The 16,253-nt window shown below is 53.1% G+C and overlaps 5 protein-coding genes across 5 annotated transcripts; 3 read left to right on the forward strand and 2 right to left on the reverse strand.

Moving 5' to 3' along the window:
• Positions 1 to 5,676: 5,676 nt before the first annotated feature.
• On the forward strand, positions 5,677 to 6,769 carry MYCGRDRAFT_88373 (uncharacterized protein; the record flags this gene model as incomplete). The annotated part of the gene is made up of 3 exons (XM_003847463.1): positions 5,677 to 5,704; positions 5,964 to 6,493; positions 6,581 to 6,769. The coding sequence occupies 3 exons, from the start codon at positions 5,677 to 5,679 to the stop codon at positions 6,767 to 6,769; spliced, it is 747 nt and encodes a 248-aa protein (XP_003847511.1).
• Positions 6,770 to 8,040: 1,271 nt separating this feature from the next.
• MYCGRDRAFT_77658 (uncharacterized protein) lies at positions 8,041 to 9,506 on the forward strand (the record flags this gene model as incomplete). Its single annotated transcript, XM_003847464.1, has 6 exons — positions 8,041 to 8,089; positions 8,147 to 8,525; positions 8,609 to 8,729; positions 8,796 to 8,849; positions 8,910 to 9,079; positions 9,132 to 9,506. 6 exons carry the CDS (start codon positions 8,041 to 8,043, stop codon positions 9,148 to 9,150), a joined length of 792 nt encoding a protein of 263 aa, XP_003847512.1.
• Positions 9,507 to 9,742: 236 nt separating this feature from the next.
• On the forward strand, positions 9,743 to 10,771 carry MYCGRDRAFT_51536 (uncharacterized protein; the record flags this gene model as incomplete). Its single annotated transcript, XM_003847465.1, has 4 exons — positions 9,743 to 9,899; positions 9,951 to 10,061; positions 10,112 to 10,203; positions 10,262 to 10,771. 4 exons carry the CDS (start codon positions 9,743 to 9,745, stop codon positions 10,769 to 10,771), a joined length of 870 nt encoding a protein of 289 aa, XP_003847513.1.
• Positions 10,772 to 10,822: 51 nt separating this feature from the next.
• On the reverse strand, positions 10,823 to 12,229 carry MYCGRDRAFT_77663 (uncharacterized protein; the record flags this gene model as incomplete). The annotated part of the gene is made up of 2 exons (XM_003847785.1): positions 10,823 to 11,305; positions 11,358 to 12,229. The coding sequence occupies 2 exons, from the start codon at positions 12,072 to 12,074 to the stop codon at positions 10,907 to 10,909; spliced, it is 1,116 nt and encodes a 371-aa protein (XP_003847833.1).
• A 1,518-nt stretch (positions 12,230 to 13,747) lies between these two features.
• Positions 13,748 to 15,568, reverse strand: MYCGRDRAFT_51568 (uncharacterized protein; the record flags this gene model as incomplete). The annotated part of the gene is made up of 6 exons (XM_003847784.1): positions 13,748 to 14,333; positions 14,392 to 14,634; positions 14,685 to 14,863; positions 14,933 to 15,127; positions 15,189 to 15,242; positions 15,302 to 15,568. 6 exons carry the CDS (start codon positions 15,566 to 15,568, stop codon positions 13,748 to 13,750), a joined length of 1,524 nt encoding a protein of 507 aa, XP_003847832.1.
• Between the last annotated feature and the right edge of the window lie 685 nt (positions 15,569 to 16,253).

Genomic DNA, 16,253 nt, shown 5'->3' on the forward strand with positions numbered 1-16,253 from the left:
CGTGCGGTTCGTACACTTATCTTATACTCCGTAATATAACCGTTAACTAATTGCTTCTTCGATAGTCCCTATCCTCTAGCACCTCGCATTATTACCCGCCTACTCCGCTATCTACCTCTATCTACGATTATTATAGTTACTCGATCTGTCCTAGCGCTTGCTATAGTCTTTATTAACCTAGCATTCGCGGCCGATTTCTACTACGCTCCGGTAAGCTAGCATTATATGTTCTTCTTTAGGTATTCTTCCTAATTCGTAATATAGGGCAAAGTCTATAATTATAATATACCCGGGGGACGGCCGAACAGACTGCACCTTCACGCGGTGGCCGTCGTAAGTACCTTCCTTGGAAGGGAAACTAAGACAGTCTGGAAGAAACCTCCTCGAAAACCTCTCGAATCCGCCCAAAATCCTTCTCGAAATCCGCCTCGAAACACAAGCTACAACAGAACAACAGCACGATTCGAACGAATAGCCCTCTACGCTACGAACGAGAAGAAGAAAGAAGTAGTCCACTCTGCCCTATACGCGCACCTCCTCGAAATCCGAATCGAAATCGCATGTCCCTAGAGACGTCGTCGCCCTCGAAAGGAAGCATATATGCACTTTAAAGAGCTGGAACTCGGTGGAATCCACAACTCTGCGATTAACCTACGTTGTCGTAGATAGAACTGCTACTACGATACTACAAAGGCATATTAAGGACAAGAGAAGGCAGCGAGTTAGACAGCTGCTTTTTGCGCCTTTGCGCTACATCGCCTTACGCTGCATCTCTTTCGAATTCGTAGCGTGTGTATGTGCGAAGCGGAAGGATCCGCTAAAAATTCTGCAAAAGCTTGGCGCGAAAATTCTGCAGCCTTAGGCTGCAACACTCGTTTGATTTCCTTTGTCTCGCATTTGTTTAAAGTCCTTTAGCATTGCCTTAGGCACAGGGTCTCCCCTAAGGTTAAAGAATACCGAAAAATCTGATTGTAACTAGATCTACTGCTTTGCCTTTATAGCAAAGCCGTCCTACATAGTCTTGGACTCCGAAAGGACGTAAATGGAACAAACAAACAAACAAACAAACAAACAAACAATATACCCGGGGTCTATGCCTAGGACGATTATCTCTATAGTTATAAATAGTCGTACCTAGATTAGTTCGTTAATAGGAAGGTTAACTATTATTACGAGCCGGTCTTATAAGTACGCCCTATATACGCTTATTAGCCGAAAATTAACTACGTAATTAGTATTCTAGGCGTCTAAGAGTATCCTAGACATCTATTAACTCGAAACTACTAGTTACCTCTAAACTACTACTACTAGAAACCTTAATCTATCCCGCCTTCTCTACTATTACTTTGCGACTTCGGTATCTATAGGTTAAAGACGGATAAGGACCGTAAGGAGCAGCGAAACTATAAGACGAAACTAAAGGAATCGAGGGGTATACGAATTTGCCTTTCGACCTCGTGCCGAGAAAGTCTTAGAGCCAGAGGTCGAAGTATTCTAGCACAGATACTAACTTTATATGTTATTGCTTATAAAATCCTTTGTGCTCTCCAACCCCACTAGCATACCTTTTATAATACGATTTGCCCAGTGAGGCCCAAAGAAAGTCCACGAGAAGAATGCAACGGGCAGGCGAGGTTCGCGAATGCGCTGTTCATATGCCATGAATTGTACGAATGCGACAAAGAGGGCGCAGTCTTTGCCACGTCAGACGTCTACACATCGAGCGCATGATCTCAGCCGCTCGTTCGTTGCACATTGCCTTGTGGTTGCCTCCTTGCGAACCGTACAGCCCCGCTGGAGTCTAAGCGAGACGCAGGTGCTCAGAGTGACCGACTCCTGGTAATTCCCCGGATATGTTTCCAGCGACTTCATCTCAACCTCCGGGATCAATAACATGGACATCTCATTGCCCGTCAGTACGTGGACTCGCTGGACAGATTATGCTCAGGGTCAGTGCCCAAAACGGCTCGAATCTCAGCTCCCTGCCTCAACTGACGAACAACAGCGACGAGCAGAAGCCCAATCGTGACTTTCGACGACAAGTGGTACACTGCGATAATCATCTCGATCGGCGTACTCTTCGGACTCGCTTTGCCTGCCATTCAACGTCTCCTCGCCCACATCATAGCTGCGATCGGATTCGAAATATCGAAACGCTGGCTCACGCCTGCAGCAATACCCGACCACTTCTTGGTGGCGCCACCGCACGAGCAAGGAAGTGCTGGCCGCCCAGACTCTGTTGTTCGTTGCAGGACAAGGGGCCGAAGTACCTGTCAACCTTTGCCGTCGTCGTTGGTATCGCATATACGATCGCAACCACATTTGCAACGAATCTTGCCGCCGGTGAAGCAGCTCTCTCGTCGTCCAAAATTTGTGGCGCTTTCGGCCTCCGAGACGATGCGAACACTGCTGCACAAGACGCCGATGCGTTGCTCCAAGGAGAGAAGGAATCCAAAGCGGGACAGTACGCTCGAGAATGTTATGGCCGGCAGTCCTCGGCTAGTCCCAACCAGTGTTCGAGCTTCAGGCAACCTTACATCAAGACGGCTCACGTCGACCAGGAGCAACGATGTCCATTTGTCAACGAAACATACTGCGCAGGGAACGGCTTCTCGGCTGTGCGATTCTCGACGGGATCTGTCGATGCCAAAGACATTGGCATCAATGCGGGACACACACTGTCCTTCAACCGTACGTCCATCTGCGTACCGCTCGACATCAACGCGGGTTTTGCGAAGGACTTGGGAGGTGGGTCCGAGATAGGGAAATGGGGCTACGAGCTGGGTAGTGTGGGCAGCGAGCAGTACAGTCCATCGGAGTACACCTTTCAGCAATACGGTGATCCTTTCAGTTTCGACGTCCGCTCCTACACAATGAGGTAAGCCGTTCGATCTTGAGCTGAAATCTGGCAATACTGACGCTGCGCCCAAAGCACATACGTCCACACGTACTCGAAGAGCAGAATCCAGAACTACTGGCAACCCATCGAAGCGTTGAACGTGCGAGAAGACTTGAAGAGCAAAGCCGACCGGTACTCCATAATGATCATGTTCGTCAAGTCTTGCCGCATTTTCTACAAAAAGAGCTCCGAGGATCCCATTTTCCCCGCCAGACGGCTCTACCCAGGGAGCGACCTCTGGTTCAATGATGATAGCAGAGCTCGACCACTAGTCTGCATCGACTGGGTGGAGATATGCAAGCGAAAAGGCCAATGCGTACCAACATATGACGAGACCTTGGACGGCGACTCCGATGCGTTCGTGTTTACCAGGATGGCGCTCAACAAATCTTCCGCGTACTACGCCATGGTCTCGAGGGGTGCTATGGGATTGGACGCTCAGTATCGGATCAAGGACGACACATCGCTTCCACTGACAAGCCAACACCCGCAGTGGGTGGAAGAGAGCCGGAACATCTTCCAATCGTCACTTTCTCGAGTACAATTCGATGCCATGGACATCGCAAGAGGTGCGAGGTACGATGGTAACAAACTGTACACACCGAAGACGCCGCCTAAATTCGATGGTCAGATGTGCAACTTGTTCACCTTCCGGCTCCCGAAGGGATACCACAACATGGCAATTATTCCGCTGACTCTGCTTCAATTCCTTGTGCCGGCGGTGCTGACAGGGTTTGGCTTGCAGACGAAAGTAATGTTCAGCGAAGAGAGACAGCAGTCTCCATGGTTCAAGGACACCAATCTTCTTTTCGTGGAGCGGATACCCGGGATGATAGTCCGACTTCTGCAGCGTACGCCATCTGCCGGAGTGCTTGCGCAAGACGAGGACGACGCTTGGAATGAGACTCCGCCGACTGCTGATTGACCTCAGTGACCTGAAGAGGCCGGACTTCGAGGATGCCCAGTCCTCTTGCCGCCGATGCAAATCACCTCAGGCCAGTGATATTCATGATATGGTGGACTTGGTTGCTCGTGGCGGACTATACAAACTATCAGGTACTGTGAGGTTTGCCGGCCTCTTGTTTGGTTTTGCTGCGAGAACAAGCGAATGTGATCACGGCAGCGAGGCGACCTCGACAAAGGAGATCCGTCGAAGCAGCTAGACGATGCCGGATGCCCGCGGCTAGTCCTCACTCATGCGCCATCTACCGACTACCGACGAGCGGCAATACGTCGCTGTTGTCGTCCCCGAAACGCCCCGTTTTGACCCCAAAAAGGCTCGGTGGTTGAGAAGCTGCTCCCTGTTCTTTGGTGGCGACGGCCTGTCCTCCAATCGATAAGCACACCATGGAGAGCGCTGTTTTGAGCTGGCATACGAAGCGATCGAAAGACCCGAGACATTGCCTTCTGCTCATCTGTATGTACATCTGATCCATGCAATCTCGAGCTGTGTGCCGATGAGAGGCTGCTGTCGGACGAGTCGTAACCTCGGAAATGGATCGTGCCGGCTGTTCTCTTTTTCCACGTCATGATAGCCTTCGGAACATGGTGATCGTAATTCTTGTGCTCATGACTTGGCTTGGTATGTTCTGTCGATGTTGATAGTGCTGTGCAATTGTTTCCCGGCTCACTCCTTGACCAGGACTATCCGTCCGGTAGTCTTTCCAGACTTCGGCAGCTGCACTGCTTCCATTGGATTGGTAGGGAAGGGTGCGGTGTGGGTCAAGGTGAAAGGATTGGGAGGCTCGTTGGAATTGTCGCTGGTCGCTCGAACATTGCTGGTACGCTGGATCACCTTAAGGAATCGCAGTTGCCTCGGAGTTGTTCACAAAATCGACCACGCTGAGGACTGGTCCTCCGCAAGCTTCAGTGATGGCTTTGGCGGGATCGCCTTGCGAGCTGTTGATGACGGTCGTCGCTCCGGCTTTGGAAGCAGCCGCAAGCTTGTCATCGCCAATACCCACGCTGATGATGTTACGGTGACCGTAAGCACGTAGAGCGGAGATGGTGGCCAATTCAACACCTCCGGCACCAATCAACAATACTGGGTCATCTGCGGGAACAGGCAGTATTTTGCTCACAGCACTGATAGCTGTGACACCCGCACAGCCAAAAGTACACGCCACGGTCGGATCCAAGTCTCCTGGATCGATCAGACATTTGGGATGTGGAACGACCACATTCCCGTCCAGACCACCATGCCGAAGCGTTACCAATCTTTGCTGGGCACCACACAGATTGTCCTTCTCCTGGTCAGTGCAATTCGAGCAGCCTAGCCAGTGATACACGATGCGCTTGGCTCCCACATCGAGAGACGCAATGTCATCACTGACGAGACCTTCCGCATCGGGTCCAACTTTCGCGATGGTGCCGAAAATCTCATGACCACCAACAACGGGCAGGTTTGATGCCGCGATCTTTGACGTAGAATCGCTTTCCGCCGCCCAAGGATTCGAGTGGTAGTAGCCGCAATGCATGACCTTGATGAGCACTTCTGAACCCTTGACTTAGGGCATTGGTTGTTGGGTCTTTTGGTATGGCTGGTCCCATTCCGTCAACGCCCAAAGGACCATTGTCTCTGTGTCGTCGCCCATGGTAATTTCGATCCTATTCAATCTCTGATGGACACCAGCTCTGCTTCATCGTATGCCAGGATTCTCCCCTTGTGACATCGTTCAAGTGAGGTGGGAGGGGCATGGCTTGGTCCCTTCGTCCGTGTATAGCCAATATCCGTGGCATTTCCATCAGATCGGCGCCTTTGTCATCCGGCTAAGGGCATGTCCACGCTCCCAAGCAATGCCCTACGTGCTGCATACATAAATCATATTCGGTCGTCGATGTGGATGGTGATGTAGAGGGAGACAATTCGACAGATCGCTTCAAGACAGAGCAGAGGTGATGCCTCAGGCGACAGGACAATTGCACGGCCTGGCCCGTCCGCAATTGCGGGGAAACCTTGCTGTCCTCCGCCGCTCCACCACCACCCCCTTCTCCTCCTTGCCCACCCCCAGAGCGATCTCCGCCTCCTCGCATCGCTCCGCCGGACTCCTTCAATTACTTGAAGTCGGTCCGCGAGATGGACTCCAGAATATCGCAGTCCAAGTGCCAACGCCGGTCAAGATCGAGTTGATTCAAAGGCTCGCGGACACCGGCATCAAACACATCGAAGCTACATCCTTCGTCTCACCAGAATGGGTACCGCAGCTCGCAGATGGCGCCGAGGTCATGCAGAGCATTCTTCCTCTCGCGCGCGAGAAGTCGATTGAGTTGCAAGTCCTGGCTCCGAGCATGAAGGGACTGGAAAATGCGCTTGCGGCTGGCGCGACCCAAGTCACCGTCTTTGCATCGGCCACAGAAGCCTTCAGCAAAGCCAATCAGAATTGCACCGTCGATCAAGCCCTAGACGCTGCGGACCAGGTCGCCAAGAAAGCCTTGAGCCAGGGCCTGAATGTGCGAGGTACCTTGTCCTGCATCTTCTCGGATCCATACTCTGGGCCGACAGACCCCAAAGAGGTCGTCCGCGTGGCGAAGCGCTTCCACGACATGGGCTGCTATCAGATCGGTCTTGGCGATACTTTGGGAGTCGGCACAGCAGTACAGACAAAGCGTCTGCTCGAACTGTTGCTACGAGACATTCCCGCAGAGAAGCTAGCCGGACACTTCCACGATACATATGGATAGGCGGTCGCCAACGTGATGGCGTCTTATGACATGGGTATCAGAATCTTCGACGCTGCTGTAGCAGGTCTGGGCGGATGTCCCTACGCAAGAGGCGCCAAGGGCAATCTCTCGACAGAGGACATTGTCTACGCCTTCGAGAACTCTGGAATCATCACAGGAGTCGATCTCGCCCAGCTTTCTGCTACCTGAGACTGGATATCAAAACAGCTTGGCTTGGCCAATAACAGTCGTGCCGGAACTGCTTTGGTCACCAAGGCAAAGAAATTGATGGAGCCGCCTCGGGTTGCCGACACCAAGATGGCAGATGCAGTTACGAAGTCGAAGCGAACATCCGCGACATCGCTAAAGTCACCGCGAGAATGGCAACCGACAGACCTCACGTCAGAGGACGTCCGGGTCGAGCGCGCCGGTTCTGCGGTCAAGATCACATTGGCTCGAGCGAAGAAGGGCAACTCAATGACCCCTAGCATGCTCTCAAGTCTGACCGCTCTCTACCGCGATCTCGCCACAGATCCGACCGTGTTCACAATCACCTTGGCTGGGGACGGTAAATTCTCCTGCACAGGCATGGACTTCAGCGAGGATACAGATCGATCTTCCGCAGAAGGAAACTTCTACGGCAAGGTGAGGGACCTGTTCAAGGCTATCGAAGATGTCCCGCAGACGACCATCGCACTTATCGCTGGACCAGCCTTCGGCAGCGGAGTTGGTCTCACCTTCGCCTGCGACGTCAGGATCGTGGCTTCAACGGCGCGATGGACACTATCTGAAGTCAAGTTGGGTTTGCAGCCGGCCGTGCTCTCTCGATTCATGTCAAGAGAATGGGGATTCTCATGCACGAGAGAAGCGATGTTGAGCGGTCCAGAGGCCTCCCCAGCTGAACTGCATCGGATTGGCGCCGTGCATCAGGTAGTAGACGACCCTTCTACGTTGCCGCAAGCGCTGGACAAGTACCTAGACGTGCTTGATCAATGTGCACCCAAATCAGACGGTGAAATCAAGGAGCTGATCCGGCTGGCGTGGAAGGACGCAGGCGACGAGAAGCAAGATGCATTCATCGAGGAGAAAGTCCTCAAGATGATGACCCCGGGATCTGAAGACGAGCATGGCATTTCTCAGTTTGAAAAGAAGATCAGGCCTGTCGATTGGAAGGCTTTTTGGGCGCCGAAGAGTAAATTTTGAGCGTTGATGTTGAAGTTAACACATTCGAGGAACAGATATTACTTCGTCAACGAGCTTCATCGGCCAAGCACCTACAGTCTTTGGCTGAGATTCGAAACACGTTCTCTTGCATCATGACATTCAGACCTCGACGACAAGGTAGATCCCTGGCAAAAGATCGGCAGCTCGGCAATAGCACGGCAAGTTCGCGTTGGGATCGCTTGCAGCTTACAGAAGTTCATCAGCAGCTCATCCCGCGAGGCAGCCATACACTCTAAGCGCTGGACTGTTGAAGCAACATGGCAGAGCTTTTGATTGGAACAGCATTCATCACCGGCGCCGCCTCAGGTAATACGCCGCGTCACAAATCACTACGGCGAAGTGACTGACAATACACCTCCACAGGTCTCGGCCGAGCGACCGCTTTCGCATTTGCACAGCACGGCATCACGAACCTTGCTCTGATCGACCTCGACCCCACCGCCCTCGAAAGCACCAAATCCGATCTCATACAGAAGTTCCCAAAACTCAATGTGCTCGTCCTGGTCTCCGACGTTCGTTCCGAGGACGCCGTAGCCCGAGCAATCGCCGACACTGTCTCACAATTCGGTCGGATTGACGCTGCAGTCAACAATGCCGGCATCAGCGGCGGAAGCTTTGCTCTCACTCAAGATGCTTCTTGGGAGGACTGGTCTCGGATTTACGACGTCAACATTCACGGCGTGTGGAGATGCCAGAAGCATGAGTTAAAGCAGATGTCTGGGCAGGAATTGATCGAGACCAAGTGAGTGACTCGCTCTTGACAGAATCACGCCATGCCGTGAGGAGGTACTGATGACCTTCCAACAGACCTGGTCAGCCATTGAGTAAGTCCCGCGGCGTGATCATCAACGTTGCGTCGGTGCTGGGCCTACTGGGTGGCAACGCTACCACTCCGGTGGCCGGATATTCCTCTACAAAGCATGCAGTGCTTGGTTTGACGAAGACGGTATGTTGAGGTGGTCAATGCTGTGGAGAAGGATACTCGGGCACATCGGCTAATATGCAGGGACAGGATGCTATTTGTTATGCCACGCAGGGCATTCGGGTGAACGCTATATGTCCCGGTGTATGTCCGATACAGCCTATTCACATTGTCTGCAAGACGAAACGCTAACATTAGATGCAGTACATTGATACACCGTTGCTTCAAAACCTGGACGAAGCGACGCTCCAACGCATCGTTTCCAAGATTCCAGCTGGACGGCTAGGCAACCCGGAAGAGATTGGCAATGCCATCGTCTTCCTGGCATCATACCTGAGTTCCTTCATGACTGGTCAAGGTCTCGTGGTGGATGGGTCAGTCCTCGTCAATGTTCGTTCAATATATGCCCTGCTGACAATCACACAGGGGACAGCTGGCGGGCTAAAGGTCTTAGTCGCATGACAATGCTTCGCGGAACAATTGGCACACGAGCGTAAACGCTTGCATTGATGCTTGAGTCAATGCTTGAACCCGCAGATGGGGCTGAGGGATTTTCAGGGACCGTAGGTAGCCCGGTAAGGATTGCTATTGAGTTGCCATGTACAGTCCTTGCTGCAGGGTGGCTCAATGGCATCTTGAGACCTCCAGCGTGCTTTACGGCCGTTCGACTTCCATTTTGCGGGGGTTGACGGATTCCTCTTCTGTACGCTGCATGATTTCTTCGTCTGCACGAGCTGTAGCTCGCACGTACATCCTTCTTTCGGCCGCATGCTAGGACAATTCACCACTGAAGGGATGCAGATTCGTATTCCTTACCTCTATGTCCAGCTCGCTGCTTGCACGAAACATGCACCGCAGACATACATAAATGCCCTGCGACCACCATCCGCAATGACCGCATCTTCTCATTCAACATCACCCCAGACTCAAGGACAGACAGGCTTGCAACAACGATGGCATCAACAACGTCACGTTCCGAGGCGCACTTTCGGCGCAACAGTGCGATCCGGGAGATGTTCCGCAACACCGCGGACGTCATGGCCAGCGCTCCACCGACAGCACAGGTGATCACAGAAACTTGCAAGCAGATCGGCATCAAGCACTACGTCGAGGACATTCCCCACAGCACACGTCAGGCAAGGCTTCACTGGCTAGGCGATCGCGAGGCCGAGAAGACTGTCCTGTACTTCCACGGTAGGTTGTGGAGGCAGAGAGAAGCGCTTGAGCAATGCTTACTAGCGGCAGGCGGAGGCTTTGGCGTCCCGGCTTTCGAAGGCCATGTCAAGTTTGTCGGCAAGACCATCGAGAAAGTCAAGCAGAACGGAGTTGATCTGAACGTTGCAATGCTTGAATATGGTGAGCGAGCTCTCGCCTCGTCGAAATCATTCCTCCTGATCGTCTGCCAGCCTTGACTCCGGTGGCCAAGTACCCGGTCCAGATCACGCAAGCAGCAGAAGCTTTGCATTTCTTGCTCGATCGAGGCCATGACCCATCCAATGTAAGGGTGGCCATGATATCGTGACCTGCCGGTGAGACTGACAGGCACCAATACACAGATCATCATCGGTGGAGACTCTGCTGGCGGCAACTTGGTGCTTGCACTCTCTTCCATTATTCTCCATGGCTTTGACGGCGTCCGACCATTCACGCTGAATGACAAGCTCGCGGGAGCAATCATCATCTCCGGCTGGGTGAGCTACGACACCGAAGCCGAGTCCATGACGACAAACGACATATTTGACGTCGTTTCTCACAAGTCCGGCACGTCGATCCACCCGGCCTACGTGTCTGACGACCAGCGGAACAACTACTCCGAGCCCATCCGTGCTGGTGCTGCATGGTGGATTGACTTTCCCGCGAAGAGGATCCTGAATGTATACGGTGGCCATGAGGTGTTTAGGGACGATATCGTACTGGTCGGCCAGCAGCTCCAGGATGCAGGCAATGATGTGGAGTCTGTGGAGAGCCCAATGCATGTGCATGCCGACTGCATTTTGGACGCACAGACAGGCTTCGCACATGGAGAGATGGCTGAGACGATTTGGGATTTCTTGAGCGGAGTGTAGGACTTTTATCGTGGCTGTTGGCAAGTGCAGGTCGTTCGTGCGATCTTTTGAATTATGGTCTATGTGTCTATCAGTCGTGTGCAATGGTGTTGAACGTTTTGCCTCTCAACATCAGCTCTAGAAGGATGCATCGCCTCAGATCAGACCAAACTCCTTGAGACTTCTAGCACCCGCAAGCACCGACTCCTCGACCGTGATGGGTTCCCACTGAAAGTCTCGTCTGGCCTTTGCATTCGAACCAGCCAATTCCTTGCCCAAGTCTGGCAGGCACAGGTTGACCACCGGATCGAACCACGATGCCATTCTCATCACCCAGTTCGGAATCATGAGTTTCGTGATCTTCTTGGTGTTCTCCGCGGGCAGACCTTTCCGTAAGATGTCCGCCGAGGTCACGATATCCACAAAGTTGCACACATCTTGTGCTTCACTTGTGCTATTGCTAGTACAGCGTGCAATGGCCAGGTATCGCTGTCCGTTGGCTTTCTCACTTTCCATCGCTCGAACATGCAGTTCGGCAACGTCTCGAACGTCAACCTGCATGAAGGTCAGCCAATGCACGGCGTACAAGTTTAGGTCCGCAACCTACCATGCCGGTGCCATAATAAGGCATGCCAGGCGTTCCACCGCACAGAATCAGAATCAGCTTCAGACTCGCTCGATAGTCCTTGTTCAGAGAAGGCCCGTACGTGGCCGCAGGGCAAATGACTGTTAAATGCATTCCCTTGCCATCTCCTTCGTTGACATACTCCCAAGCAGCTTGCTCCGTGAGTGTCTTTGCACGAGGATATATGTGTACCTTCTCTTTCTCATCGGACAGATCCGTCCAGTCATCCTCGGTTAATGGCTCCGTCTTGTCCCGTGCGCCATGCCCGTGTGCCAGTGTAGCGATCGAACTCGTGAAGACCACCTTCTCAACACCTGCGGCCTTTGCCGCACCGAGCATTCTCAGAACACCCTGCCTCAATGGTACCAAAAGCTCTTCCAGGCGCTTCTCCTTGCCCGTCGGAATCATGCCCGCCACATGAATCACGTAGCGAGCTCCAGCGCAGGCCTTCTGCCACGTCTTGTCATCGTCGGCGATGAGGTCTGCGACCACGATATCGATGCCGGCTACTTGCTCCTCTGTGGCGCCGCCATAACGGAGATTCGATCGTGTCTCTTCGACTCGGCCTTGCGAACGGACGGCTGTACGAATGGAGTATTGACCTCTTTCGAGTAGCTTGAGGATGGTATAGCCGCCGATGAAACTGGATCCGCCTGTGACCAGGACTGTATCGTTGGCGGTGGAAGTCGACTCCGCCATTGCGGGTGTGCTATATGCTTTGGACGTGGAGAGAAGAGCGGTCAGGCTTTCATGGATGGACCATTGCGCTGACTTCCGCCGCTCGCCGCGCTCCTAGGTACACGACCAGGAACATGCTGAGCCATACCAGTTCTGTTCAGACTCCGCATCTGATTGCTGCGTTCCATGACCAGTAGATGGGTGGATCGGCCGCTTGTGCTTAAGGTCATGATAGACGCGTCTGAATTCAGGTCATGGTCGGGCACCTGAATCTCCGTCAGAAAGTCGCAACCCTAACCCTAAGGCAGGTGTTGTTGATGCAGGTACAAGAACAGCCGAGTCGAATCCTTCCTTGCAGAGAGAAGCTCCATGAACATCTTGCCATCCGCGAGAAACGTCCCTGAAAACTACGCCTTGAAATGACGACTTTCCATTCACTTGTTCGTTCTTAATGCTGCCAGTACCTAGGACCACTCTAGGACTACACGATTCCAGTCGTCACGCTTGAGGTCAAGAACGCACCGCAAACACATCACTGGAGCTTTCAGCATCCACTTGTCAAGGCAAACCACACCATCCAAACCAAGGTCGCAGCCCCGTCATGCCTCTCGCAGCGATCCAATTTCCATCGCATCCTTCTGCCGTCCGAATTCATCCATCTCCCCGACGGTAAAGATGTCCAACAGGCATCGCCGGAGTGTCATACGGACGCTGGGCTGTTCACCTCAAATGTTGCACTCAGCATAGAGGTCGCCCGATTGCTTGCATTTGTGGCCATTGGCAAGGCATTCCGACTCCTGTAAGAAGCGATGCTCTGTCAGTAACGAAAGGATCGTTTCGTGTCGCGAACAACGGATTCACGTACAGGAAGACAGCCGAAGTGTTTTCCTTGGATCTTGCAGAAGCCGTTGTTGCTGTCCATGGTACATCTCTGTGGAACCCTAGACCAGCGATGGTAGCCAACGATAAGGTGGAAGACTGACCCAGGCGAGAGCAGCGGAAGCCCAGGAAAGCATGACGAAGAGCTGAGAAGATGTGCATTGTGGACATGATGTCGTTCTTGTGGGAATGTGTGTTCAGCTTGAAGTGTTGAGGAGAGTAAGATGAAACACTCTGGACTCAATGGGGTTCTTATCTCATGCCATTCCACTGAGCAATGACTGAAAGCAACTGCCGTGGACGTCGTAGGCCTATCTGGGTCCTGAACTCGTGTTGCGAGTGAATACGATGCTCATATCGGGTCAGTCTGGGGAGCGTTACTGAAGTCTGACAGCTCGTATTCCTACAGCATGGCTGCAGGAGCTCACGACGCAACGACGACATGCTTCTCATCTCTCGAGAAGGGCGCTGTGACAAAACACAAGTCTGACTCGTGGCATCCGCGATCTTGCTGTCGGGCCTCGTTCCAGTGTGTCTAGGCTGTCAGCTCCACCACGTACAGCGTCCCGACCTACCACCTTTCGTCGAGCCAAGGTCTGGCCTGGAAAGAGCAGTCTCATTCGAGACGAGAGACAACCCTCATGACCACACCATGAAGAGCCACTCTGCGCCGCTCCAGCTTTGCTCGTTGATGAGTCGATGCAAGTCGCAGCCTGGACTCTTGCCGAACGCACCCGAACACTTTGCTGGACATGTCCATTATCGATCGTCTACAACTCTATCATGTTCCAACATCATCATATTCCAACCCCTCCTCAAATGGTATACCTAAAACTCGGCTCTCCCTCCAAGATCTTCTCCCCACGATCGGCTCTTGCATTCTCCCTCCTAAAGTGCCACGTATTGACACAAACCAGCACCGCAATCAACCCATTACAAGCCATGCACGCCCAAATACCCGGCTTATAATCCGGCTTATCCTGGGTACGGAAAACCAGACTCCCAGCAATCCCACCCAGAGCTCCAAACCCAACCAGCGTCGCGCTCGTGAAAGCACGCTTCCACTGCCCACGGATATTATTCGCCTGATACGCCACGCAAGTAGGGATCGCACCACTGGATCCACCGCAGATAAGGAATGTGCCGAAGAATCGCGCGCCGACGGCTTGAGAGTAGCCGACCAGCGCGCAGCCGGTGAGACCCATTGCCGCGTTGACCAGCAGCATGGGGCCGCGGATGTGGTATTTGTCGCCGACCCAGGCGAAGAGGGCGAGGAGGATGGCAGCGAAGACGTGTTGGGGAGCGGTCAGCATTTGGGACTCGTTGATGGTGAAGCCCATGTTTTCGCGGAGGAGGGAGGGGAGGAAGTAGGAGAGGGCGTAGCCGGAGGTTGTGAGGGCGCTGGCGGGCGATGGTCAGTCTGGTTGATGAGGCTCATGGGGGATGAGGGGGGGCTCACAAGAATATGAGGGCGAATGACCACACTTTGGGATCCGCACCCGCAGAGAGCCACTTTCGGAAATTCCACGGCTCGGCTTCTCCATCATTCCTGTCTTTCTTGATACGGCGCATGATGAAGAGGATTTCATTTTCCTTCAAGAAATGCCAGTGCTTTCCCTTGATCGCTCGATCGGGGAAATCAATCATGAGGACGTAGCCTATCACACCGATGACGACGGTCAAGATTCCTTCCATGATGAACCTGCGGCTTGTCAGCGAAGGCGAATGTGGAGAGGACTCGTCCCTACTCACAACCACCGCCATCCAGCGTATCCACCCAAACCATCCATTTGCTCGAGTCCAACAGCCAGAATACCACCGCAGCCGGACGTGAGCATGGTGAAGATGAAGAATGCCGCGAACCGTTTCTGCTGATCGTATCGCGAGTACCAAGTGGAGATCACGTAGACACTGCCAGGGAACATGCCGGCCTGGAGGATGGTCAGCTACTTCTCGAGCAAGGCCAGGCCAGCGCTGATATCAGTCTCTGCAAAACTCACCTCAAACAATCCCAACAGCAAACGCAAAGGTACCAACGGCGTCCAAACCTTCGGAAACCCAAACCCAATCATAACAATGCCCCACGAACAGCACAACGCCGGCAGGAAAATGCGCGGACCGAGGATGCGGGTCAAGATCGTCGCGGGAGGTTGACTGAGCGCATAGGTGATGAAGAACACCAGAGCGACAATGGACTGCATCGTTCAACCATTAGCATCCAAACCCATCATCTCGGTGTACACGCATGCGAGTCACATATCGATACCCAACATTCAACTCCAAGTCCTTGGTCATACCCGCAATCGCAGCCTTCAATCAACCGTCAGCACACAGCGGACACAATCCAAACCAAACCAAAGTCACCATACATTCGGAAGATTCCCTCGATCCAACCCGGAAACGCAATACATCAATCCCGTCGCCAGGATAAGTCGTCGATCGATACGATGAATAATCTTCCTCTGCTCCTTGTACGTGAACTCCGGGTCCTCGTCCAACGGCTCATCGATCAGCGGCACATTCGTCGCGAACCGGTCGAGAGCAGCATGTTTCTCTTCATCCGAAGGGACCTGGCGGAGATCGTTGACATGTTGGTGATGGTCGTAGAAGATGGTGTCCTGCTTGATGGACGACATCTTGAAAGGGTTGCGCGAGAGGTAAAGCTGGGAAGAACGACAAAGAATATCAGGCAGGCAGGCAGGTAGGCAAGGCAGACCAGATATATTAATGCAACAATCCAATCCAACCTTGGAGTCTGCAGGTTCGAGGATAGGGTAGCGCGGTAGCACCGGATCTCTCTACCAGCATATTCGATGCCACGATCATGCCAACACAGCCTCGTCCTCGTGCTCATTACTGACCGCGCTGGGTTTAAGTTTTTTTGGGGTCAAGGAAAAGACCTCCGCAGGTGTGGACCACATCGACCACCAAACACTTTCTGCCACCGCACGACCGCCGCGGTGATCTGCGTACCTATGGGAAGCAGTCGGATGCGCCGCAGCACCTCTCACGGTCGAGCGTCGCTGTGGGCAAAGACTGCGACGGGGAACTGCGAGAGTCCGCAGAGTAGATAGTGCTTATTCTGCATGCGTCTTCTCTGACGTTATTCCGATGGGCTGATGGCGCAATAATGAGATGCCAGCCAACCTAGACGATGACCATACCATAACCTCTGCCACCAATGCTGACCTCGCCAAGAAAGATACTCGAGCTGCATTCATCGTGAGTAATAGACCGATGATCCAGAACAAGACTTGCTTCATACAACAGCCAAGTCCTCCACCGAATCCGAAGTGTCTACAAGGAGAACAACAGGATAGA

Source organism: Zymoseptoria tritici, chromosome 13 (genome assembly GCF_000219625.1).
Source record: "Zymoseptoria tritici IPO323 chromosome 13, whole genome shotgun sequence".
In the NCBI taxonomy this organism is placed as follows: domain Eukaryota; kingdom Fungi; phylum Ascomycota; class Dothideomycetes; order Mycosphaerellales; family Mycosphaerellaceae; genus Zymoseptoria; species Zymoseptoria tritici.